This window comes from Aythya marila (genome assembly GCF_965140915.1).
Source record: "Aythya marila genome assembly, chromosome: 23".
Classification (NCBI taxonomy): domain Eukaryota; kingdom Metazoa; phylum Chordata; class Aves; order Anseriformes; family Anatidae; genus Aythya; species Aythya marila.
This window is the reverse complement of record NC_139064.1, coordinates 1,868,032-1,890,687: the sequence shown is the minus strand read 5'-3', so window position 1 is coordinate 1,890,687 and position 22,656 is coordinate 1,868,032. Positions and strand designations below refer to the sequence as shown.

The window sequence follows — 22,656 nt, the reverse complement described above, 5'->3', positions numbered from 1 at the left end:
GAAGTTACCCAAAGAACTAGGACAGGAATCACGCTGAGCAGCAGTGCTGACCAAAGCCAGCTTTAACACCGTTTCATGTTTTGGGGAAGGGGCAGAGGACAGGGAGTCACATAACCAGCATGTGCTGATGTGCAGAGGGGGCTGCCCTTCAGGCAGCTACGCGTTAGAGAAGCCGTTCTCCACCACTGGTGACGCTGCCAGATCAGAGACAGGCTCACGTCCCAACCACCACAAAAAGACCACAACAATTCTACATCAGCTCCTGGCTTTATTTATGTAGATGCTCTAACAGGCTCAGGGCCACAGCAGCAAACAGCGTAACTGAGGATGAGTCTTCAGACGTTGTATCCAATCAGGCCCCGTTTGCCTATGATCTCACCAATGTAAAACCACATCAGCACCTCTGTGGCCACCAAACCGTTCCTCAGTGCTTCCTGAAAGAAAAAAAACAAAAAACAAAACACAACACAGTTTAGAACATTTGCTCCTGCAACGGCTGCCTTCCTTGCTCCTGTAACCAAACTCCATGCATGACTAGCGAAGTGGTCACCCAATTCGCAAGACAACAGTTTAAGCAAAAAACAGATGTGCAAGTTAGCGTTTGTTATGGTCACCCACACCTCAACAGGCCACATTGTTACAAGGGCTCTAAAATGGTAAATACAGCCTCAGTTGGCGTTTGTATTAGAGCCCTTTAAGAAGATAATTTCTAAAACCGTATCTGCAGGAAATAAATCTAATTTCAAGGCCAAGCAATGTGTTGGACTGATGACACGTCTCTCTCTGTCCAGCTTTGGCTGGACACAGCTGTTACCTACAGCTCTGTCACCTCACTCTCTTCACTTGAGCAGATAATGGAGGGCCAAGAAGGGACGACAGAACAGCTGTGTTCGAGACGTGGAAGAGGTGAGACAAAGCTCAAGTAGTGTAACACTTCCAACTCCTGACTCAAATTCCTTGAACTTCAAGTATTACTGACAGCAGCTCACTTGTTTTCATGGCACGAGCAAAGCACATCAAGCTAGCACGCCAGCAGTGAAGCCAGGTCTTGGAAAATACTGCTCTGTGTGCTGAGCATCTGTGGCTCACAGACTACCACTGTCAGAGCCTGAAGAGGCAGCAGAACTATTCTATCCCTCAGCTTACCCAGAAAAAAATATAATTTTTTGTATATATCATTTTTTTTTTGGAAGTCAACAGGGGAACAGTATCACAAAGACAGAAAGCTGGGAGGTTTGTGAAGAACACCCCTGTCTCTTCCTTTCCTAGCAAGTAAATACTGACCTCAGCTGTGCTACTTCCTCTGTAACAGCAGCATTCTTCACCCCCCTTTCCAACTAATCTGCACAGAAGGGCACTGAGACAAGGAACACTCCACAAGAGGCGTGCTCCACAACTACAGATTCATTGCTACGTGCTGGTTGCCCAGACAAGAGCTCGGTACAGTCAGAAAGATGCTCATATGCAAGACAAGGTCGTTTAAATGCATTTGAATTCACAGGGCTATGGAGAGGAATACCAGAAATTCATCAGGCACGAGTCCAGTCTTAATTGTGGGTGTGGAAAAAGCTTCCTCCTGGGCAAATGGAGCCTACATACATAAGGCTATACAAGCACTTGCCAGGGCCTTTTCATCTCCAGGCTCAGCCATTACTCGTGGCTTCAGGGATGGGCTGGTGCACCACAGGGATGGCTGATCTCGCGTGGTGCTACTTGGGCAGGGGTGCAGCGACAGCCAGCAGTGTCTCTGAGCAAGCTGAAGATTTTATCGATACACCAAATATATTTGTGAACTGCACATGTGAGGTTTAAAGAGACTGCATCACAGCACTGGACGTGATTCTTGCACGTGTTCCCTCACAGAGCAGGCTGACAACAGAAATTCTGTCCAGATGTGGAATTCAGTGTGCTAAATAATCTCAAAGGGTGCAGGAGGAGGAGACAGGAAGCTTGTCTGATCAAGCTTTCCTGCAGGGAACAGGTAAAAGGGGGCAGAAAAGCCTCAGAAAGAAATCAGAGCACTGAGGCAACGGGATGGCTCTTTAGAAGGACTGAGGAGAAACAAAGGGAAAGGTCCATGGGTAGGTGGCTGAGAGAAGAAAAGAATACGTCAAGATGTGCAGCAGAGGGCCCAATTTAACAGCGGAAACTGACACAAGAAAAATAAGCTGACAAGGAGAATAAGATGAAACAGTTACAACGAATAACACGAGCCTTAGTTTGCCAGAGAGATCCCAAGCATTATCCAGAACCTCATCTAAAGCAGCAGGGATTCTCCAGAGAGATGGCAAATTTACTTGTGCTGTCTGACTTGTTCCCTCTTGCCCTCAAGTCACCCCATTGATCAGATTTTAACACCGATTAAAGATCTGTTCCTGGTTTGGGGAGCACGTGACAGATAAGAACACCCACACAGCCAAAATGCAGGATTTTGGCTCAGCTGCCAGACTGGGAAGACCCAAATGCAGTCTCAGCTCCCTGGTGGACACACGGGCACTGAGACAGCGCCTTCGTGTGCTTGTAGCGTGCTGGAAACAGAGAGCAGCATGTCTCAGACTGCAGCACCAAGGATTAATGAGATAAGCAGAACTAGAGACTGTCCAGCTAGAGCAGGAACCCCTCAAGGACAGCACGAGCCACACGTTACAGCTCACCTCTCCTAGCCATAAAACACCATCTCTGCAAGCATCACCCCAAGGCAGGCGCTGTCTTTGCTCTAATTTAAGCCTAACCACAACTGTTCGGAACAGATCTGAAGCCTCACCATAACGTAATGCTCTGGGAGTTAAATACAGCTCGAAATGCTCTTAACAGATACCAGAGAGAATGGATAAAAGAGTCTGATGCCTTACTGCTAACAACCCTAGGCGTGCACCAGCAATTAACAGTCTCAAAGGTCACATTCAGAAACACGGGTGGCAGACAGACAGCGGCAGAGGCGACCACGAGGAGAAACCCCTGGATCTGCAAGGGCACGCGAAGGAGACCCCAGACCGAGAGCTGCCTGTGAGTGAATGCGAACAGGGCCGGGAGCAGCCCGGTGAGGTCTGGGCCGGGGATGGGGCTGATAAGGGCTGGGGATGGCCTGATAAGGGCTGGATATGGCCTGATAAGGGCCTGATAAGGCCCGGGTACCCCCGGGGGGTTTACCTTGACGGTGATCTGCGCCAGGCGGCCGCTCTGGAAGCTCCTGACCAGCCCCTTCATGCTGTCGATGGCCTTGGGGATCTCTCCGGGGGTCGGCGGCGCCAGCTCCACCTTGGCGTAGTACCAGAACGTGGCCAGGCGAGGCTTGGAGTACGCCACGGCAGCTGGGGGGGGGAGGCCGGGGCAGCACGGGCGGCGTCAGGCTCGGCTCCCGGCCCCCCCCCGCTTCTCCCCCGGTCCCCCCCGGTCTCCCCCAACCCCTCCCGGTCCCCTCCGTCCCCCCCCGGTCCCCCCCGGTCTCACCGCTGAGGAGCTGCGGGCCGCGGGCCGCCAGGCGCTGCCCGAGGCGCTGCGCCGCCTGCGCCATGCCTCAAAGTCACCCCCGCCGCACGGCCCCGCCCCGCCCCCGCCGCGCATGCGCAACGGCACCGGGACCCCGCACCACGTGGGCGGGGCGGGGCGGGGAGCGGCAACTCCCCGGGACGCGGGTTCGAGACCCGGGTCCGCCTCGGCCGGCGCTGGGAGCTGGAAAAAGCCCCAGCCTCATGGTCACCCTCCAGCCCCATGGCCACTAGCCCTCCCCAGGCGGCTGTAAGCCAAGTATTGCAATTCATCACCCCTTGTTCCTATTTATCATCACCCCTTGTTCTTATGTATCACTGTAAAAAGAAGCCCTGGCGCGCGGTCAGCCTGTACAAACACGCGGAACTGTCCTTTCCCACATCTCCAGGTGAGAGCTGCTGCAGATGCAGAGGCATCCTTTTGACATTGAGTATGATTACACAGGCTAAACAACAGGACAGAGGGTGGGGGAGCAAAGGAAAGGTCACGCGGCCATTAGAAACAGCCAACACAAAGAGCAATGAATAGAGGGCCAGGGCACCAGGACAATCAGAAGAGGCTGAATCTTCCCAGGATGCAGAGGCTAGGAAGCTGTAGTGCAGTGGAAATTCTTAGTATTAAACAGTAAGTCTTGAAAGGAAAGACAGAGTAAGGGGTAAAAGAGAAGGTACTAGGAGAGATTCCAGACGTGGCGCAATGCACTGGATGCGTTCTTCATTCACGTGGCAAGGTTCACAGATGCTCTGGAGCACCCACCACCACCCTTACAAGACAATTGTCCTGCCAACGACTGATTGCATGTCTGGGGATGTAGAACTTTGTTCTCAATTCAGTGTGTCCTCCAAGTCCTCCTTCTGCTTTTTCCTCTCCGCAAGCCACTGCTGGATCTTTTCTTTCAGCTCCGTGTTTGGTCTAATCTGGTCCATAGTGAGGGGGCTCCGATTAAAAGGATCCGTCTGATCACTGAAAGAGAGCAGTGAGGAGATTACTTCAACCGTCTCCTTGCTAGAATAAAAGTAGTAAGGCTGCGAAGACTGGCGTGATCTTCCTGCTATTAAGTGAACTTCATCAGCCAACACTGAGCCCAGGTGTTGCTGGATAACATCAGGTGAGCGATAGACATCCCCCAGAAGGAGGAGCTGCAGATGCACACAGGCTACTTCATTTGTAGGGCCCAGGACAGCGAGGATGAACAAGGAGCATGGGGCGTGTTCCAAGAAAGTAAAACCACACCACATTGAACAAGGTCAGCACATCGTCTCTTACAAAACGCTGAAATCTTTTACAGCTTTAAGCAATAAAAGGCACTCTTTCATATTCCATTGTAATCCAAAACTTGAGATATATTTAGTGAAAAACCCAGACAAGAGTGACATATAAATATCTGCATCCAATAACCAAACTGTCCCTCACTAAAGGCAGCATGTGCATAATCTGTTCTGTACTTCCATCTCCAGGCTAAAGTCAGAAGAAACACGTTAAACACTTTTCATCATGTCTGGAACTTATTTCAGCAAAGCCACACTTGAGACCAGGTTCCAGGTGATTCTGAACACAGAATCATTAAAGCCCTGGACTTCAGAGCAAACTGGAAAACTGGGGAGTGAGGGAGACTGCAGATGTGTACCCACCCCATCCCAAGCTTCCAACTTGGAAAAGCACAAGTCACTGGCACAAAGAACAGTCGGTGACAAAGGAAGCTGAACCTGACCCACAGACGCAGTTAAGCCTACGTTTCGTACCTGAGCAGGTGCCGGGCTATGGTTGACCTATCCACGGTGACACGGGACGACGGCAGTACTACCGGGTCCGACATCAGAGTGCTCATGATAGGATCCAGGAACTCATCACAGGCATCTGCGTACGTCTCCTCTTCTTGCTGCTGACGGTCTGCAAGAGACTGGCAAGCACACACAGCTTTTAAAGCACAAGATTTCTCAGTGCTGTTCCACTTCATTTAAAAACAGGTTTACTCCTAACTAGTAGTGAGGCATCACCATGACTGAAAAAAAGCCTTGCTAGAACATAAAAACATCACAGCTGGTCAAGGCAATGGCTATTTAACAGGGTCACATGAAATATGCAAAAATGTAGCTCAGGTCTGAGAGCCTGAGCTCTGACACACTGATTTCCTACTGGAAGTTAACACACTGGTAGTCAGGAAGCCCAGGCGTTGCCGTAAGCCACACATTTTGTTTTTCACCCTGCATGCTTATACATCCGTAGCATCCAGTTCTTGAATTGTCTATAACATTTACAGGTGCACACCAGAAAGGAGCCTTCTCAGCTGCCCAGCCTGGTGCCTCATATCAAGCACCATTTCCCAGAACTGCAGCCTCACAGCAAAGATGCAGCGATAAACAGATGGAAAAGGATGCCAACTGCATTTCTTTTTCTTGGCTTTTATTCCCTCCACCTCTCACCTTGATCCTCTCAGCCAGGTTACTGAAAGCCACTATCATATTGCCAGGCTTATTGATTTTCTTCAGAACCCTTACTGTCTGGGCAAAGAGTGTTGGTGAATAGGAACGTCCATCCTTGGGGACAGTGGCACAGAAATTTTCTTCATCCCTGAACCACAAGGTAAATGAGAAGAAGAGTTTAACAATTCTTATTTATCAGGCTGCAACACACAGTCCCCCCAACAGTTTTCATGTTGAGAGACATGAAAACCAGAGAAAACCTTGACTGTGACTAAGCAGTTTTCCTAGGTCTTTTCCAGAGAGACCCAATTTACACATTTAACTGCTATTATGCTCAACTTCCATTCCTATCAAGTTGCAGCTGACTTCCCTGCATAATTTAGAAGTTATTACAAATGAGCACACTGCGCTTCTGAAAGGTCCGTTACGGACTTCTGTTCACATTGGTCTTGCTGGAAAACACTCCCACCTTGTGGCAAAGGAGGCTACAGAGCTCTGCTGCTCCCGATCTTCACCTGACTCCAGCTACAGTTCCCATCCCAGTGCAAACACTGGTGTGCATGTCCCAGCAAGTCCCACTTTAGGCCAAATCAGATTTCCACTTAATTCCAAGCATCAGCGTCCAACAGAAGACAAAATCCTGTTTACACTCATAAGAGTCTCAAGTCCAAGTACCCAAAGGCTGCCACTCTCCACAAGCACCTCCTGACATCCCACCTCCAGCTCTCCCTTGTCACATACCCAAGGTTCAGGTAGATCGTACAGATGTCAGAAACTAGCTGTTGCGGTTTGAAGTCAAACTCGCTGAAATCCTTGACTTTCAAAGCTCCCATTTTAGGGCCAACCAGGTGTTGAAGAAAATAGTTTAGCATGGAGATGATGCGCTCAGCAAGAAAAGGATGCACAAACAGGGACTTAATTTCTGGAACAGAAACCAATAGTTCCCTGAGCTTCACAGTAATCCAGTCCCTCTCTGACAATCCTTAAACTGAATTAGGCCCCCCTGATTCCCAGGCAATGCTGCTCTACAGCTCCCAGCAGACAGGATTTGCTCTCCCTACCTGATGTCAGGAAGGCCAGAGTCCCGATGGTTTCATTGGACATGATGTTATGGAAGCGAGCCAGCTGACCAAACATCTGCAGGCTTGACTCCTTCTCCCGACGAGCCTCCTGGGACAGGCTGTCCCACTCACCGCGGTCCTTCTCTATCTGCTGAACTTTAATCTTACTGAGGTACTGTAACAACACAGCAGGGAAGAGCATGGGAGCAGCAGCCTGAGTACACAGCTTTATTAAGTAGAATGCTTTCCTTTCCGCCAGGCAATCACCTCAGGGCACAGAAGAGGCACGTGCTTGTTAGAGAAACAAGTAAGATGTCTCCTACAGCAGCCTCGGGAGAATAGGCAGGTAAATAGGCTACAGAAGCTAACCCAGACTGCTCCCTCCATGCCCAAGAGCGCTATCAGGGAGGTGTTAAAAAACAAAACGTCTTAACGAGTATTGATTAAAGAAGTTGAGGTTGCTCCTCACACACAGTACCTTCAGTCTGCAACCTACAAGCACAGACAGAAGTTTTCTGAACCAAGGAAGGAAAAAAACCGTCATCATAGATGTTCACCACAGCTTTAGGTGCTAAGCATAGAGAGCATCCACTTCCCAGACTATCTCCTCTGGTGAATCAGTATAATCCCACAGACTTTCCTACGGCTAACTCCTGTTTAACACATCTAGGTAACGTTAACAGAAAGCAACAAGTCCCACTGCTGATCTGCCTTATCTCAGGTGAGACAGGCAGAAAAAAGAAGTGGATTTTTCAAGACTGGAATACCACGAGTTAATTAAGATTCCAAAACTGGAGGAAGCTATAAATAAAAGTTCACTTGTCCTATAATGCTTTTGTATTCTCACTGCCCTGTGAAACTCAATGGCAAGACCTCAGATACTGCCTTTTCCACTCTGACAGGGGCCCATTCAGGAAGAAAAAGGTACAGAGTATTTGAAAAGGGTCACAACTGCATACCTTTACCAAAACTCAGAATGTGGGTCAATATTGTAACGAGCCATCTTCAAGTGAGTGAGAACTGGTTGCTACATGATGCCTGCAGCACATGTAGTAAACCCTACCTGTATGGCTTCATCCAACAGGAAAATGGCATCATTCATAAGCAAATTAAGGAAGCGCAAGAAGAGAGGGGGATTCATTGCCTCTAGGTTCTCTGAGGCATAATCAGCCAAAGCCTGCAAACAACAACAAAACGGTTAATGCTCTGCCACACTCCAACCTGCAAGACACAAATCCATATATTGCATAAAGAGCTAGATATGCATGCTTACATGTATGCCTCTTGCCTTACCTTTATGCTCTGTCGGTAGGAATCTGTGCCCCACATGTATCTCAGGATGGGGTACATTGGACGTCGGTAATTAAATTTCTGTTCAAACTGATGTGGGTCACCTAGACACAAGCAGAAGAGCATTGCAAATTGGCTGTGGGCACGGAGAAGGATTTTAAATTCCTTTCCAATGTTTGTTTAGCACTGCGTGGGAGCAGGCTGCGTTTTCTTCAGAAAGCTAAAACTCTGACCTCCCAGTGCACGCAGCTGGGGCGCTGAATGCGTCAACAGCCAGCAAGCGGTCAGAGCACAATTTTCTCTGTTGCTTCCTCAACAAAAGAAGTTCAGCAGTTTCCAGTGAATGTGAGCACTGCCGTGACCATACTAGCACCAAGCAGCCACAGAGCATGGCAAGCAAGGTCTGTGGAACAATAGCCAGGAACAATAGCCAATGTAGTCCTGCACAAGTCAGAAGTTTGGAAAGACCAGCGCTTTGCTGGAATGCTTTCTGTCTAAAACACTTGAGCAATTCCACACAACATAAAGATTCATCTGTTTTTACTGAAGTACTCCACAACCCAAAGTCATCCCGCTACAGACTTTGCAGAAGGAAGGCACCTCTTCCCCTTTCACACCTACCAGTAAACTCGATATCCACAAAGACTTTAATAAGTGCCTCAGCAAGATGGGCAGCATGCTGGTAAGAGCAGAATACTCGCTTGCGATGAAACACACTGGAGACGAGTGGATTTTGGACCTGATCTAAATGAGGCATCACAGCTTCCAGCACTTCTGCCAGCTTGGCTCGCAGATGAGGATTTTTCATTCTGCAAGAGAAAAAAATGCAAATTCAGCATGGCACGAGGGCCGCAGGGGGGACTTAACTGTAGTGAAAATGCTCCAGGAGCTGTGCCCATCCATAGAGGAGCAGCCAGTTGTTGCGAACTATTGTAAAACTGATGCTGGCATTGAGCTGCCCAGAGCCACAGGAAGAATGCAGGCAGTCAGCACCCATAATTAAATCTCAGACAGAAAGGGGAACAGGTACGGGAAATATCAAAGCTGTTGCTTCCATCCCTCACGGAACAGAATTCTGGCAGGGCGTACTGTTGGCAAGCCATGCTTGCTTGTCAGCTGTAGCTTCCCTGAGCAAACACGACTTGTCAGCCCGGCTTTGTACTTGTTGCCCAATGACTTGTTTCCTATTTATTCTGAAAGTCCAAAGTCCCTCGCCTGCTGAGCTTGCTTTCCAGTGCATGACAGGACACTGAGCAAGGTGAAGGCATAATTCTCTACTGCACCTGTGGGGCAGAAGCTGAACAGGCTGCCCAAGGTCAGGCTCTGGATTACTGCCAAGATGAACTACAACTTAGATCTTCCAGGGCCAGCCCAGATTAGTGGGGACAGTATACATGCAAAAAGCTCTCTAGTAAGCGAAATCTCCACTTTCCTCACGTAGTGTTCACTGGTTCTATCTGCCTAAGCTCCTGCGTAGTATGACAGACCGAGTTTTTAGACACAATCCTATTTGTGCCTCATGTGAAACCCAAGTCCTTCAGGAAGTTTCTTGTGACTTCTATGAACATAATTTATTTTTTTTCAATGAGTTAAAGCAAATTACAGATTTATAAACTAAATCTCAAGACATCTCTAACAATATCCACTTCCTTGGTTCTACCCAGGTGCTTGGCAGAAGAGCATAAAGGGCTTACAACTGGAGCTGTACATACCTCTCCACATCACCCATGAAAACAGTAACAAAGTGGAGGATATGTTCCAGAGAATCTGCAGAAGTCTCCAAAATGTCATCAGCAAAGCGTCGCAGGAAAATGAAGAAGTCGCCCAAATTATCTGCAAAGAATTCTGTGAACAGAGATTGCATATTAATTCCTCCTTGTGCAGCTCACAGCCTGCTTTCTGGCCTTTCATGTACTTAGCTTACCTCCCTGATTCTGATTAAGTTTCTAGAACTAAGTAGTTGTATTAGAACACCACGATCACAACGAATACTCAGCTTGATGAAACTTGTTATGCACTGGATTCACTTCACCTATCAGGGTGACACCCAGCAGCTATCTGTTGATGTTACACCCTGCTCAAGTGCAGAGCATCACTTTAAGTCACTTTAGATTCAGACCCTCACGTACAGCAGCCACAAAGCAGCAGGAGAAGCGGTTTCACCTGGTACGTAGGCCAATGCACTGTTTTCCACCCCTGGCAATGGGAATGTCAGCTCTAGAGGCTCAGTCCCTTGGTTTCCTATCGCCAGCTGCACCAGGAGAACTGCCATGGACACCTGCAGATTCAGGCAGTTCTGCAGCATCTGTGGCTCTGTCATCGCTGTCTTTGTGGAGAGATAGATGGTCATCAGGCGTTCAAACTGCTCCCTGAGGCTGTCAGCAGCAGGGCTAGAACTCTGCTGAGCTTCTCGCCATGCTACTTGCAGGCGGTGAAGGCTTTGGTTTATCTTTACCATCTGGTCATGCAACCTAGAAAAAAAAAAAAAAAAAAAGGTGAGGAAGACACCAGACAAGATGCAAATAAGTTTGGTACAGACTGCCTAAGTGAAACACAAGTCACCACACACTGTGAGAGATGTTTTGTGCAGCTGCCACTGCAAGACTTCGAAACGTTGCCAGCTTGACCAGGTGTGCTGCTTCCCTCTCTGAGCAGCAGGGAGGCTGCAACGCAGCAAGTGTACTCTCAATTCAAACTATTTCCTGCAGATAATCCGCTTGGGGGCCAGCAGCAGGAAGCACTTGAAGAAAGGCAAGCCACCACTTGGGAGGATAAGGTATCCTCCTGAGGAGCCAAAGAAGTCTGTTACGCAGCCTGGTAAACCAACAGCTCCCATGAAACACTCTTCAGCAGAGCAGATAACGAGACTACGCAGCTGCAAACCTTGTTAGATTACCAAGGTCAGGGAGTGGGTAAGCCTTGGAGATGCCTGTGAGGTGACATTTTCAGTTTCCCAGCAACAAGCCACTTGCATAACTTTTTCATCTATTTCTATATTTAGATAATAAACCAGAAGGGGACTAGGCTCGGATCAGCAGTGACCTCATAGTATCCAGGCAACAATTTGCAGAAGACTAAGAAAAACAGTGCATTCTGGTGTCCAGAAAACGGTTTCCTGGAAACAGCCAGTTACCTTGCATTTCTGTTTCAATTAAAATCCATTTAGTGGGCCAGTTCAGACACTTCACACTGGGCAGGTGCTCTGCTACTCAGATGCTCTCTAGCAGATAAGCAAATGGACACAGGCCTGTTCTCCAAGAGAAGGTCTGAGAACTGATTGAGCCATGCCAATCCAGCATGGAGCTGAGCTGTTAAGACACTATAAATAACATGGACTCCTGTCAGCTTTGACTGAACACAAGCGAACAGAATTTCTTCACAGAATTAGTCAGCCCGATGCTCAATGGTCACTCGAAACATACTGTGAAAGGCATTCGGCAACTCAAGTGTCTCACTCTAGGTTTTGAGTATTTAGTAAAAATTTATGTAACCGTACACCAATACAAAACAGTGCTGGGAGCAATCATTTAGCTACAGCTTTAACATCCACATTCTTTCTGAATATCAGATACTATTTTTGCAAAGTGCATGCCTTGGTAGCACATCTAACACCTCAGAGATCAGCTCCTTAAGAACACTCATACAGTTGCATAACCATTACCTGTGAAATCCTAAGTGAAGGGTGTATTGTGTTAGGACCAGGTTTTCTGTCACCAGATTGTAGCTGTTTGCAAACTCTGGCTCTTGCTCAGTCACAGCAGGTATCAAACACGTCTCTTTCTCTAAACCTAGAATTAAAAACATCTCTGCATTAAGTCCTACCCAGGAGCATTGGTAAGGAAAGAGTGCTGAAGACTGATAAAATGAAATGACTGCAGGTGATGCTGGGCAGTGTTTTATTTGTATTCAGTTCTTCCTTCACTCCCCTCTAATGCTTCTTTTCTCTCTCCCTTTACTGGTGTACAGCAAGGGTGCACCGCTGGGAGAGGTAGGGAACTGCAGAGATCCCCTGTCTAATTCACTTATTCCCACAGGTTTTGGGCATACCTTTCATATGTACATTCTTACTCCTCCTCTCCTCTTCATTCAGCTCCTTTAGGGCACAGTAAGTAGGATTAAAGGTTAGCAGCTTAGGAGATTTTGGTTTGCAGAAGGGCTGACACAGCTTCAGGAGTGCAGCTCCCAAATTCAGGAAGAAGGCATCTGAGGCATACATCTGGAAGAAGATCTCTGGCATCTGATTAGCCCAAATTTTGGTACGGCCTGCATTAGCATGGAGACAGTTTCCCAGCCAGGACAAAATCCTGTGCTTTGTTTCTGGAGACAACTGCAACAGGTTCTTGAGCATCTGGTAGATCTTCTCGTGGAATTGGGCCATAAACTGTTAGAGGGAACAGAGCATGTTTGAAGGAGTCGTTGTTAGAAAGGCATCTTTTGCCTGTCCTGTCATTAATGCTGGAGCTGTCACAGGTCCAGACTGCATCTTACTCTTGAAAGGCAGGATTTTCAAAGAAAATTTTTTAAAGATTTTTTTTCCTCAAAGTCATGACATCTATATCAATCACCCATCAGACATGTTATGAAAAGGTCAAATCCTGAGGCCGCCAGGAAAGAATAATTAGGGACACACTCAAAAGCATAGCCAAGAGCAAGTTGTTTCATGAGGAAATAAAAGCAAAATTCTTTGCACATTTCTGGCAGAAACAATGACCCTAAAAGAATGCATGGCTGGGAATCCCACTCTGGGACAAACTCCCGCACCTGAGCATCCTTCCCTGTAGAACAAGAACTGTGTTTATGTTCTGATTTGTGATGCTTTGCTCTATCTTCTGAAATAATCTTTAAGATCCTCCAAGCACTGCTGATCTCAGGAGGGAAGCTAATCTCAAATACAGAGTGAGTGTTGCCTGTCATTTTATCTGCTAGTGAGTCTGTGTCTCAATTACAGGACAGGAACTGAAAAACAATTCACAGTGCTTACAATATTTAAGTCAGATTATTTCCAATACAGCAGTATTACACTTCAGCCCCACCTGATGGATGTTGGATTCCTGCACCTTGATCTCTTGTGGACTGGATCGGGATGGATTCAAGAAGTAGCCGTGATTCTCTACTACACCAGGAGTCTTTAGCAAACAGGAGATATTTAAAATGACGCCTAACAAAGTCTTCTGATACATCTGTCCATTGTTAGGATCCTTGGGCTGAATATAGCCTGCAAATACCTAGGGAACAGATGAAGATGCTGACATTTTTATAAAATCCCACTAAAAACTATGGGTTTAGGCCAACCAATCAGAGACTAAGAGGACTAAGGGTACACACGAGTTGTTACACTGCACTTTTGGTTTGAACCGAACAGGCTAGATCATCTAAATGTATCCCTGTAAGCAGAATCTGAGAGTGACCAAGTAGATCATATTGGGTACACACAAGTCTAACTGGAATATCAGAATTACACTAATGGTAACAAACTTCTAAAAAGGAAAAGAGAACAAGAAGCAACCAGCCCGTCATTGAAATATATATAAGGGATAAGTCATCAGCCATTGGGCAGAATGTTACAGGTACATTGGAAGTGTTTCTTTGCATAACTACCATCTACCACCCTGCAGTCACATGAAAACTGTGATTTCACTTCTTCTACCTCTTGTCTTTGAGCGATGCTAGAGAAGCATTCACTGAACACCGCTAGGATTATACTATTGCAACCCGTGGGGTTTCTGCATAAGACAGAGAAGTTCCTAGCTCTTCGTAAGGCTAGGACACCTACCTTGGCTATATCTTTCTGCTTTGTGAAGTAGAGGAGCATATCCAGGTAGGTGTAGAGCAGGATCTGACAAAGGTCCAAGTCCTTGATCCTGCCCAGTAAAATATCGAAGACTGGAATCATGACTTCCCCAAATGTCCGCACTTCCTCATCCATTGTTAAGGCTTCTATGACCTCCTCGAGAAACTCAGTCATGTCTTCAAAATCTAGCAAGGGATACGAGACCGTTACAGACAATAGATCCTCACTGCAGCCAGAGCTCAAGAGCATGCACACCCTGCTACCTAAGCACAGCTCTCCCTTTCACCTTCCTTTTAACAACGGAGGGAGCCAAAGCTTCACTCAAGCCACAATATTCGTTCCTCAGGCTTTACCTACGTTAAGATGTCCTTGGCTTGCTTAGAGACAAGAATTCAGTCTCTTTTACAGCCACTTCTTCAGTGGAGAGAGGAGAGCTCACTACCACCCAAACTGCAAAGTGCAAACACTCAGAGGGCTGAATGCACTTACAGAAAAACGCAGCTAGAACAAATTAAGAAGCCTTACAACACTAACAGAAACCTTACAGCACTAAGCCATCATCAAGTTTAGTCATACTTACGTGCCCCTCTCAGTGCCTCCAGCATCAGGTCCACCAGCTGCTCATACACATTCTGGTTGACATAAATCTCTGGGGTAAGGAGAACAGTGTGAGCATTTGACACAGTCAGATTTCGGCAGCGCACAGCAAAGGGCAGCAAGTTCTCTGGAACCTTGGTTATCTGCACAGAAACGACAAGATGGATCTGGGATCGTGTACCCACTTCTCACCATTAAAATGTGTCTGGATAACAAAGTTTTCTCCTCTCTCAGAAACGTCCACCCACCTCTTCTCTTGCCCTCTGGAAACAGGCATAGAGGTAGCGTAGAATTTGTTTCTCCCCCGCGTCCCGATCTGCAGAGAGGTTCTGTGTGCTGGCAGAGGTCATGTAAATCAGGTGGTTTCCAGGCTCCTGCAGCAGCAGGCGGGTGAACAGTGCCTAGACGCAAGCAAAAATAGGCTGAAAGTGAAACAGTCCCAGGAGAGAGAAGAAAAATCACTTAAAAATAAATCCCTTATCATCTTAGGCTAAACTATTTCTGCCCAGAGGAGCTCTCTGTAACTATTAAGTAAGAGTACCAGCCTGAGAATCCTCAGACTCGCTTAAGTGCTAAGCTAACAATATCTCCAACCACCTTCCAGAGCGGTGACAGTTTGAGGGAACTCTCACTAGCAGCTCCACGCTCTGCTTTGGCAGACAGCCTTCACTCCGGATGCACTGGGTACACTTTGCGAGGAAAGATACCTAATTGCTGTTCCCAATGTAAAGAGAAGATCTAAAAGCCTCATCGTGCTGATTACTGGGAAGTTGTCAACTGTCAGGATAACTACACAGAACTACACAAATGCATTTTTGTTTGTTTTTAAAAACAGAACGCACATAAAAGGCTCTCATTTCTTGTCGCCATTGCTGTAGGACATCCTGTCTCAAACAGAAAACACTCAAAATCCTAGTTGTGAGTGGGGAGTTCAAAGAGTTCCATCAGGAGCTATCAGCACATCACTCACAGCAGCTACACCATTTCTGTCTGGACAGCCATCAGTCTGTGTGAGAAGTGAGACATGCAGCAACCGTACCTGCTCGATGTTTTCCATGTCCAGCCAGTCCTGGTCATCCAGATCTGCAGCCATTTCTTCCAAATACACACAGCGAGCTGGAATCCCATTTCCACTTTTCATGCTGGGATCACCTGAGGAAAACACAAATAATCTATTGTCCCAAAGCTGACAGAAAACATAGCTGCAAGCAGTGAAACCTACAGGCAGGATCCTGCCCGTGGCAGAGCTGTCTGCCACCAGCTACTGCAGGGAAGCCCTGCCCCTCTCCCACCATTCCCACCCAGTTTTGTGTAGACCTGACAAGCTTCTGCGAGGGTTCTCACACCTCTGCTCAAAGCATGGTGCACTCGGGAACTCATCAAGACAGCCCTTCTGCGAGTACACAAGTCATGCTGCACACTATTAGAAGTCACGCTCTTACACTGATATCACAAGTAAAAAACAGTTTGGGGCTACTACGAGAGCCTAAGCTCCCATGGAGTTTCCTTGTTCACGTCCTTGCCCTGAGGGGCTGCACTTTGCAGAAAAAGCAGAAGCTTCTCAGCATGCTGCTGCCAGCGGGGCCACCTTGGGCCAGCTCAGAAATGCTGAGTGCTGCCTCTGCTGGCCCCATGCAGCTGAAGACGCTCACAAGCGCTGGCTCTCAGAAGTGTTTTTAGGAGACAGAGGCAGAAACAGTCTCTCAGCAGCTGCATAACGTTGCCTCCTCTGATCCTTACAAGTCAAAAGCAAACACAGGAACCCTGCTCAAGGCTTTGGGCACACGAGATAACCAGCTGCACGCTTCCAGGCCAGCTGCTCTCCACCCAGCGTTTCTCCCAGGCTGCTCCCCACCAGCACAGGCACAGCGCTGAGCTCCTCAGGGCCCCGCAATGCCTTCACCAAGCAAACCACGGCAACGACAGGCCAACACCAGCCACGTAGAGCCGAGCCACCCGCCACCAGCACTCACTGTTATCGAGGGTGATGAGGAAGATCCTCTGGATCATGTGGTTGATGTTGAGCTGCTCGCACAGCTCCCGCTGCGAGCGGAACGAGCGGCTGATCTCCGCCACCGAGTAGTCGCAGTCATCCAGGCTCTCGGAGACGCTGTTGTCGGAGTCATCCTGGCTGGCCGAGGTCTCCTCACCTGCGGGACCGAGCACGGGAGCTGCCCAAAAAAGCTCCAGAACCGCCACCGAGCGCCAGAACAGCCCCGTCCACAGCGCTGTGGCCCCGTCAAGGCCCCGCAGCCCCCCGCTAGGCCCTGCCCGGGCCCCCCCCGCGTCCCCAGTCCCAATCCCGGTCCCGTTCCCGACCTGCCAGCGGCCTCGGCTGCTGCTTCTGTCCGGCTGCGAACTGCCTGGCGTCGGCCAGCGAGCTGAAGAGGGCGGCGAAGGGGTTGGCGGAGATGCTGTTGTTGTTCTCCCGGTCCGTCATGGCCGGGCCGAGCCGGGCCGAGCCGGGCCCGGGGCCGCCGCCGCCGCTGCCGCCTCAGCGCCCGCCGCGCCTCAGCGCCTGACGGCATCAGGGGGCGCGGGGCGGGAGCTGGAGGGGGGGGGGGCTGCAGCGCCCCCTGGCGGGCGGGAGGGCAACTGCAGGCGCTGTGTGTGTGGTGGGGGGCGTGGCCGGTGGGATTAGCATGTTGCATATTAATCACCTCATTTGCATACGGTAATAAACACGGTGCTGCACGACCCGCCTGGGCTGTCTCTTCCTCATTTATTTATTTATTTATTTATTTGTCTGTCTGTTTGTGTGATGCCCCTGCCGTGCTCCCTGTGGTGCCCACACAGCGATCCATGGGGGGCTCCCCGCTGCCGGCCCCGTTACTGCAGCCCCCAGCCCCACAGTCCCCGGGGTCGCTCAGAGGGGTGGTGGGGTCCAGCCCAGGCCGGGCACAGGCACGGGTACGGGCACGTTCACGTCACGGCCCCGGCGCTGCAGCTCCGCCATCTCCTGCATCTCCTTGGCGCTGGCCACCGGGGTCTGCACCTCGAAGGTGAGCTCGAAGCGGCTGTAGTCCACGCGGAAGGCGCCCTTCTCCAGCCACATGCAGGGCTCGAAGCGGTACCCCCACAGGATCTCGTCCTCGGTGTACGAGGTGCGGGCCTGGCACGTCATCCCTGCGGGGCACAGCCCAAAGGAGGCTTGGATGCGCCCCCGAGGGCTGCGACGCCGCAGGATGCACGTCCCTGCGCCCACACCCTCAGTGATGTGCTCACAGTGAAGCAAGATGGGGAAAGCAGGGCCCAGGCCCTCCAGAAGTGCCCGGAGATGGGCTCCTGCAGCCCCCCGTGGTCCCCACCCCTTGCGCCCGCTTCTCCCTGAGCTCTGCCTGTGGCACCAGTGGATGGAACCACCCCAAGCCCTGTCACTCACCCGTGGCCTCCACGATGCCCTCGAGGATGATGATGATCTCAAACTGCTCCCTCCTCAGCGACTCCGCCGACATGTCCCAGAAGGGGCTGCGCTGGTTGATAACGTGGCAGATGATCTGGGGCTCCACCAGGAACAGCCTGTCCTCCCCTGTGTCGTAGCCCAGGTTCAGCTCCGACTGCTCCAAGGGGATGAACTCCCCTTCTTTGGTCTGCCTGGATTTGATCAGTTTGGCTCTTATTTTTGCGTCCACCATGTGGCTCTCCCGCAGGTCCCCAATGCGGAACATCAGGCAGAGCTTCTCGTCTCGGTGGGAGATGACGCAGTTTTTGCTGAAGATTAAGGTCTGGGCACGCTTCTTGGGCCTGGAGATCTTGACGAACATGCAGCCCACCATCAGGGCATCGATCATGGACCCAATGATGGACTGTGCCATCAGCAGGATGACGCCCTCGGCACAGTTGGCTGTCACGATCCTGGAGCCGTAGCCAATGGTCCTCTGACTTTCCACAGAGAAGAGTAAGGCAGATATGAAATTGTCCACGTTCTCGATGCACGCCTTCCACTCTGGATCTCCGATGTGGTCGACGTCGCCCCTTAGCCACGCGTCGAAGAAATAGATGGTGCCAAAGGCAACCCAGGTGACAATATAGCACATCATGAACACGAAGAGGAACCAGCGGTACTTGAGGTCCACGATAGTGGTGAAAATGTCTGAGAGGAACCTCTTCTTCTCCTGGATGTTGCCCAGGTTCACCTGGCACTTGCCTACTTTGGTGACGTAGCGCTGCCTCTGCTGCTTGCTTGCCAGGCCCAGCGGCCGCTCGTCCTCCATCAGCTTGCAGCGCCGCGTCTGCAGCCTCTCCGCGGAGGGGATGGAGACGATGCTCCGGGTGGGCGTTTTGCTCTGCATGGGGCTGGGGATGGTGGGCACGCTGCGCGTGTGCCGTGGGTACCAGCAGGAGGAGACGTCCCGTGGCACGGGCAGCGGGTCATGGCGCGACGTGCGGCGGTGCTTGGGCAGGTCGCCGGTGCTGATGGAGATGCTGGGCCAGCGCCTGGCGGGCACCATGTCCTCTGAGTCTGCTCGTCTCTGAAGCAGAGCTGTCTCACCAGGGATGTCAGTGCTGTAGGGCGGGTGGAGATCATTTGGGACTAGGGCCCTTTTCTCAGCAGCGTTGGTGGCCTCTTGCTGTTGGCCGTCATCCGCCAGGAGCGCAGGGGTGGCTGGGCCTTCGGGCTGCAAGGGGAAAGGGGCCAGTCCACATTAAACCACCCTCTTCATCCTCTGCGCTCCAAGCACTGAGCCTGACGTGCCTGGGACACTCCACACCGCACACAGGACAGCGGGGACCTGCAGGCAGCGGGTGCTTTGCAGCCCTACCTTCTGGGGGAAGGTGCCGTAGCGGCTGGTGTCGGTGGGTGGCCGCGGCAGGTAGGCCAGCATGTGCCTGGCCGTGGGCGCCTGCGCGGGTGGGATGGAGTTCCTGCGGCCCCGGGACTCCTCGCGGAGCAGCCAGCAGCCACCCACGCCGTTGTGGGTGCAGAGGCTGTGATCCCACTGCGGCTCCGTGCCGCTGCCGGCGGCGGTCAGCACGGCGGCCATGGCACGGGGCGCTGCGGGAACAGAAGGGCAGCGTCAGCTGGGGTGGGGGGTGCACAGGCAGCAGGCTGGGCAGGGGGGGGCAAAATTCGGGGGTAAACACCGGTGGGTCCTGCCATCCTGCCAGCAGCCTCCCAGGGCTGTAGCAGGTGAAGGATGTTCACGCGATCACCACGAGGGGACAGCCCCACGCAGGGCTGGTGGCGTGGCACAAATCCTGCAGGCTGCAGCCCGTGGGCCTGGGGTGAGAGCCCTGTCTGCAAAGAGCTCCGGGGAACTCCCAGAGGAAGCAGGTCGTTAATCCCGGTCCTGCCTGCACAGTAATCCTGTTAGCTGCATTTCCGCAGCGGCTTCGGCACGGTCCTGCTGCCACTGAGCTGCGGGTGCCCGGCTGCGGTGGGGTTCCCCTCTCCGTGTGGGTATCCCACGTCTGGCAGCGTGGCACGGCTGCTGCGTGCTTGCACCGTGGTGCCTTACGCTCTGAGCAGCTTTTGTGGCTGGAAGAGCATTGAGCACACCCTGAGGGCAGCTGCTGGGGGCCCAGGCCCAGGGAGCCCCCATCTCCTGCTGAGGCCCCCGCCCAGGTGATGGAGCTGAGCTGGACCGGGGGAGGCAGCAGATGGCTAAGCCAATTACCTGCCCTAATTGCATTGCACCATGCGGGGATGGAGGTGGCTCCTTGCTCTGAGGCCACTTGAGCAGCCCCAGCAGCTGCATGGAACTGGCACATTCCTGGTGGTTACCTACAGCGTGGTTCCAGGCCCTGGGAAGTTGCTGCGAGGCCGTTCAGCGACAAAATTTGGGATCGCGAAGGAGCTGGGGACAGGAGCAGGGAGGTGGTGCGGGGTACCTGAGCGATGGAGCCCCCTCCCCGTCAGCAGGCTGCAGCCTCGCGGTGCTCACAGCAGAACCTGCCCCAGCTCAGCTCCAGCTGCTTTTCCCCCCAGGGGACGGGCCAGGGGCCCTGCTGCCTCATCCAGCATCCTCTGCCTCGGCCGCTTGGTCCTCGCGTGGGCGATCCGGTCGTCTGTCAAGCAGGACTGGGGCTCAGACGCTCGGGTCTCGCAGCAGCTGGGTAGAGAAGTTGCAAACAAAGAAATTCTGCAGCAGAGCGATCCTGCTGCAGGCCGTACACACTCCGGGCAGTCCCCAACCTCCGTGCAGAAACCCCATCCCAGCTGTCCTTGCCGGGCAGCCACATGCAGTGGGTGAGCTGCACACCCCACGGCTTCACCGCTCCCCACCCGTGTCCGCTGTGGGGGAGCCAGAAGCCCTGTGAGCAGAGGAATATTTACAACAAACACGGGTAAAGAGGAGGGGAAGTGAAAAACAATTATGATTCTGCATACATCCCCGCTGCGCCCGGCTGCAACAATTGGGCTAACAAGCTTTGAGGTGAGTGCTTTCTCTCAGGAATAATCATCTGCCTTAATTATTTTCTTCCTCGGGGCAGCAGTGGCCAGCTGAGAGCTGACATCTGGCCTCTGGGTGCCCTTGGTGTGGGGCTGGGATCAGTTCCTCTGCTCTTCTGCCTTCCTCTGCTGCAGGAAAAGCAGGAGCTGCAGCTGCAGGAGCCTACAGGTTTGAAGAGCACAGCTCCCACAGGCACAGTGGCAGCAGACCTGTAGCAAGACACTTTATAAAGTCAGGAAATTTGGAAAATATTAAACTCCTTTATTTTGAGACATTTCCCCTTGATGTGCTACAGCAAACGCTCCTGCCAATTCATTATGTTTAGAGATTTTTTTCCCAAACCAAACGTAATTCCTTTAACAGCCACCACATGAGACTGGGCATGAATTTTGCATGCCCAGAGCCGCGGCTCAGCACTGGAGCAAGAGCCGATGCTGCGCAGGTAGGGATGGACACGCGTGCAGCTCTCAAATCCCAAAGGCTGGGAAGGAGAGAGGTTAACACGGCACCGCTCCGTGCCTCTTGCACCGCAGCCCTCCTGCCTCCTCACCTCGGCCATCCCAGCCCTATGTCCTGCAGGAGGTCACGTTCCTGGAAATCCTGGCAGCGAGGCAGGGTTGCTCTGACCCATGAGGCCAGGAGCCCTGGGCTGCCAGGGCACTGGGTTCTGTGCATCCTTTCAGCATCACCTGCTTTGAGAAGCGCTCACAGAGTCCTCGGGTGCCATGCTCTGGCTCTTGCTGTGTCTCTGCCCTGCCACCTCCTGCCACCATCCCACAGCTGCTGCCCCAGCCCGCACACCACAGACGCACACCCCAGATTGCAAACACTCAGGACAAACCAAAAGAGAGGGATGGCCTTGCAGACACCCTCAACATCGCGCTCCCACCCCGTCCCTTCCCCTCTCCTCCTCGGGACAGTGGCTGGGAGCCCCCTGCTCACGCAGACCTGCAGCCCCCGGTCACCTACCGCATCTCCAGGCACCGTGCCCGCCGGGCAGGAGCGGGCATGGCCGGCAAACCTCAGCCTCTGCCCACACCTACAGCTCCTTTCAGGCCACCCCAGCGCTGTCCCGTCTGCCCTCAGGCATCTTCCAACCGGTTCTGGAGGAAAATCCTCTCCTGGCTGTGCTGCACAGCTTATGGGAGGGAAGGGGAGCTTGGCGGCGTCCTCCAATCCTGCTCCACAAGAAGAAGGTCACCCATTAATCTCCCTCAATGACAGGCAGAAATACCTCAAGTTGATTTAATCGGGAGGGCTGGGGCAAGAAGCAGATGCACTGCGGGGGCTCGGGGGGCTGGCAGTGGGGCAGGGTCTTCCCTTTGGCCCTGTCACAACCTCCCAGCATGGAGCAGGGCTGGGTTTTGGGCCAGAAGCACCAGCTCGTGACCTCTGCTCTCCGTGACGAGCGAGGTGCAGGGGCAGAGAGGTCTGAAACCTGGGGCTGGAGGCAAGGAGAAGCCACGGCCCCTTGCCTCGTGAGGTGCCCCACGCCCGGGGGATGGAGCCCTGAGGAGCGCGGCCCCACACAGCAGCACCTCCTGACCTCCAGGATGGGGATAACGCGCCCGGAGGGCTCATCCCTCACAGAGGATACCCCCGTGGTGTAT

At 51.8% G+C, this 22,656-nt stretch overlaps 3 protein-coding genes across 4 annotated transcripts; all 3 read right to left on the bottom strand.

Moving 5' to 3' along the window:
* Window positions 1–248: 248 nt before the first annotated feature.
* On the bottom strand, window positions 249–3,688 carry ATP5MG (ATP synthase membrane subunit g). 2 transcript variants are annotated; one of them, XM_082777959.1, is made up of 3 exons: window positions 3,451–3,589; window positions 3,151–3,311; window positions 249–434 (listed from the first exon to the last, which is right to left on the bottom strand). In XM_082777959.1, the coding sequence occupies exons 1-3, from the start codon at window positions 3,512–3,514 to the stop codon at window positions 336–338; spliced, it is 324 nt and encodes a 107-aa protein (XP_082634085.1). In that variant the 5' UTR covers window positions 3,515–3,589; the 3' UTR covers window positions 249–335. The 2 variants fall into 2 exon arrangements, with proteins under 2 accessions (XP_082634085.1, XP_082634084.1); XM_082777958.1 differs by lacking the exon at window positions 249–434 and adding an exon at window positions 2,876–3,085 and having other exon boundaries at window positions 3,118–3,311; window positions 3,451–3,688.
* Window positions 3,689–4,086: 398 nt separating this feature from the next.
* On the bottom strand, window positions 4,087–17,168 carry UBE4A (ubiquitination factor E4A). Its single transcript, XM_082777957.1, has 19 exons — window positions 16,971–17,168; window positions 16,625–16,801; window positions 15,691–15,803; window positions 14,900–15,052; window positions 14,635–14,794; window positions 14,037–14,239; window positions 13,297–13,488; window positions 12,311–12,644; window positions 11,925–12,051; window positions 10,427–10,734; window positions 9,976–10,108; window positions 8,885–9,072; window positions 8,267–8,367; window positions 8,037–8,150; window positions 6,974–7,148; window positions 6,654–6,834; window positions 5,913–6,060; window positions 5,232–5,389; window positions 4,087–4,452 (listed from the first exon to the last, which is right to left on the bottom strand). Exons 1-19 carry the CDS (start codon window positions 17,089–17,091, stop codon window positions 4,314–4,316), a joined length of 3,225 nt encoding a protein of 1,074 aa, XP_082634083.1. The 5' UTR covers window positions 17,092–17,168; the 3' UTR covers window positions 4,087–4,313.
* Window positions 17,169–17,517: 349 nt separating this feature from the next.
* Window positions 17,518–19,636, bottom strand: LOC309886785 (G protein-activated inward rectifier potassium channel 4-like; the record flags this gene model as incomplete). Its single annotated transcript, XM_082778013.1, has 3 exons — window positions 17,518–17,777; window positions 18,034–19,270; window positions 19,415–19,636. The coding sequence occupies 3 exons, from the start codon at window positions 19,634–19,636 to the stop codon at window positions 17,518–17,520; spliced, it is 1,719 nt and encodes a 572-aa protein (XP_082634139.1).
* Between the last annotated feature and the right edge of the window lie 3,020 nt (window positions 19,637–22,656).

Bases quoted from the DNA above. Each gene is read 5' to 3' on its own strand.
- ATP5MG (XM_082777958.1), bottom strand. From the start codon at position 3,514: ATGGCGCAGGCGGCGCAGCGCCTCGGGCAGCGCCTGGCGGCCCGCGGC. The intron at 3,312-3,450 runs GTGAGACCGGGG...TCCCCCCCCCAG, and splicing joins CGGCCCGCAGCTCCTCAGCG to CTGCCGTGGCGTACTCCAAG. The intron at 3,086-3,117 runs GCCCTTATCAGG...AGCCCTTATCAG, and splicing joins GGGTACCCGGGCCTTATCAG to GCCATCCCCAGCCCTTATCA.
- UBE4A (XM_082777957.1), bottom strand. From the start codon at position 17,091: ATGACGGACCGGGAGAACAACAACAGCATCTCCGCCAACCCCTTCGCC. The intron at 14,240-14,634 runs GTAAGTATGACT...ATCCCTTGCTAG, and splicing joins GGAGGCACTGAGAGGGGCAC to ATTTTGAAGACATGACTGAG. The intron at 12,645-13,296 runs GTGGGGCTGAAG...TCCCTCTAACAG, and splicing joins AGGAATCCAACATCCATCAG to TTTATGGCCCAATTCCACGA.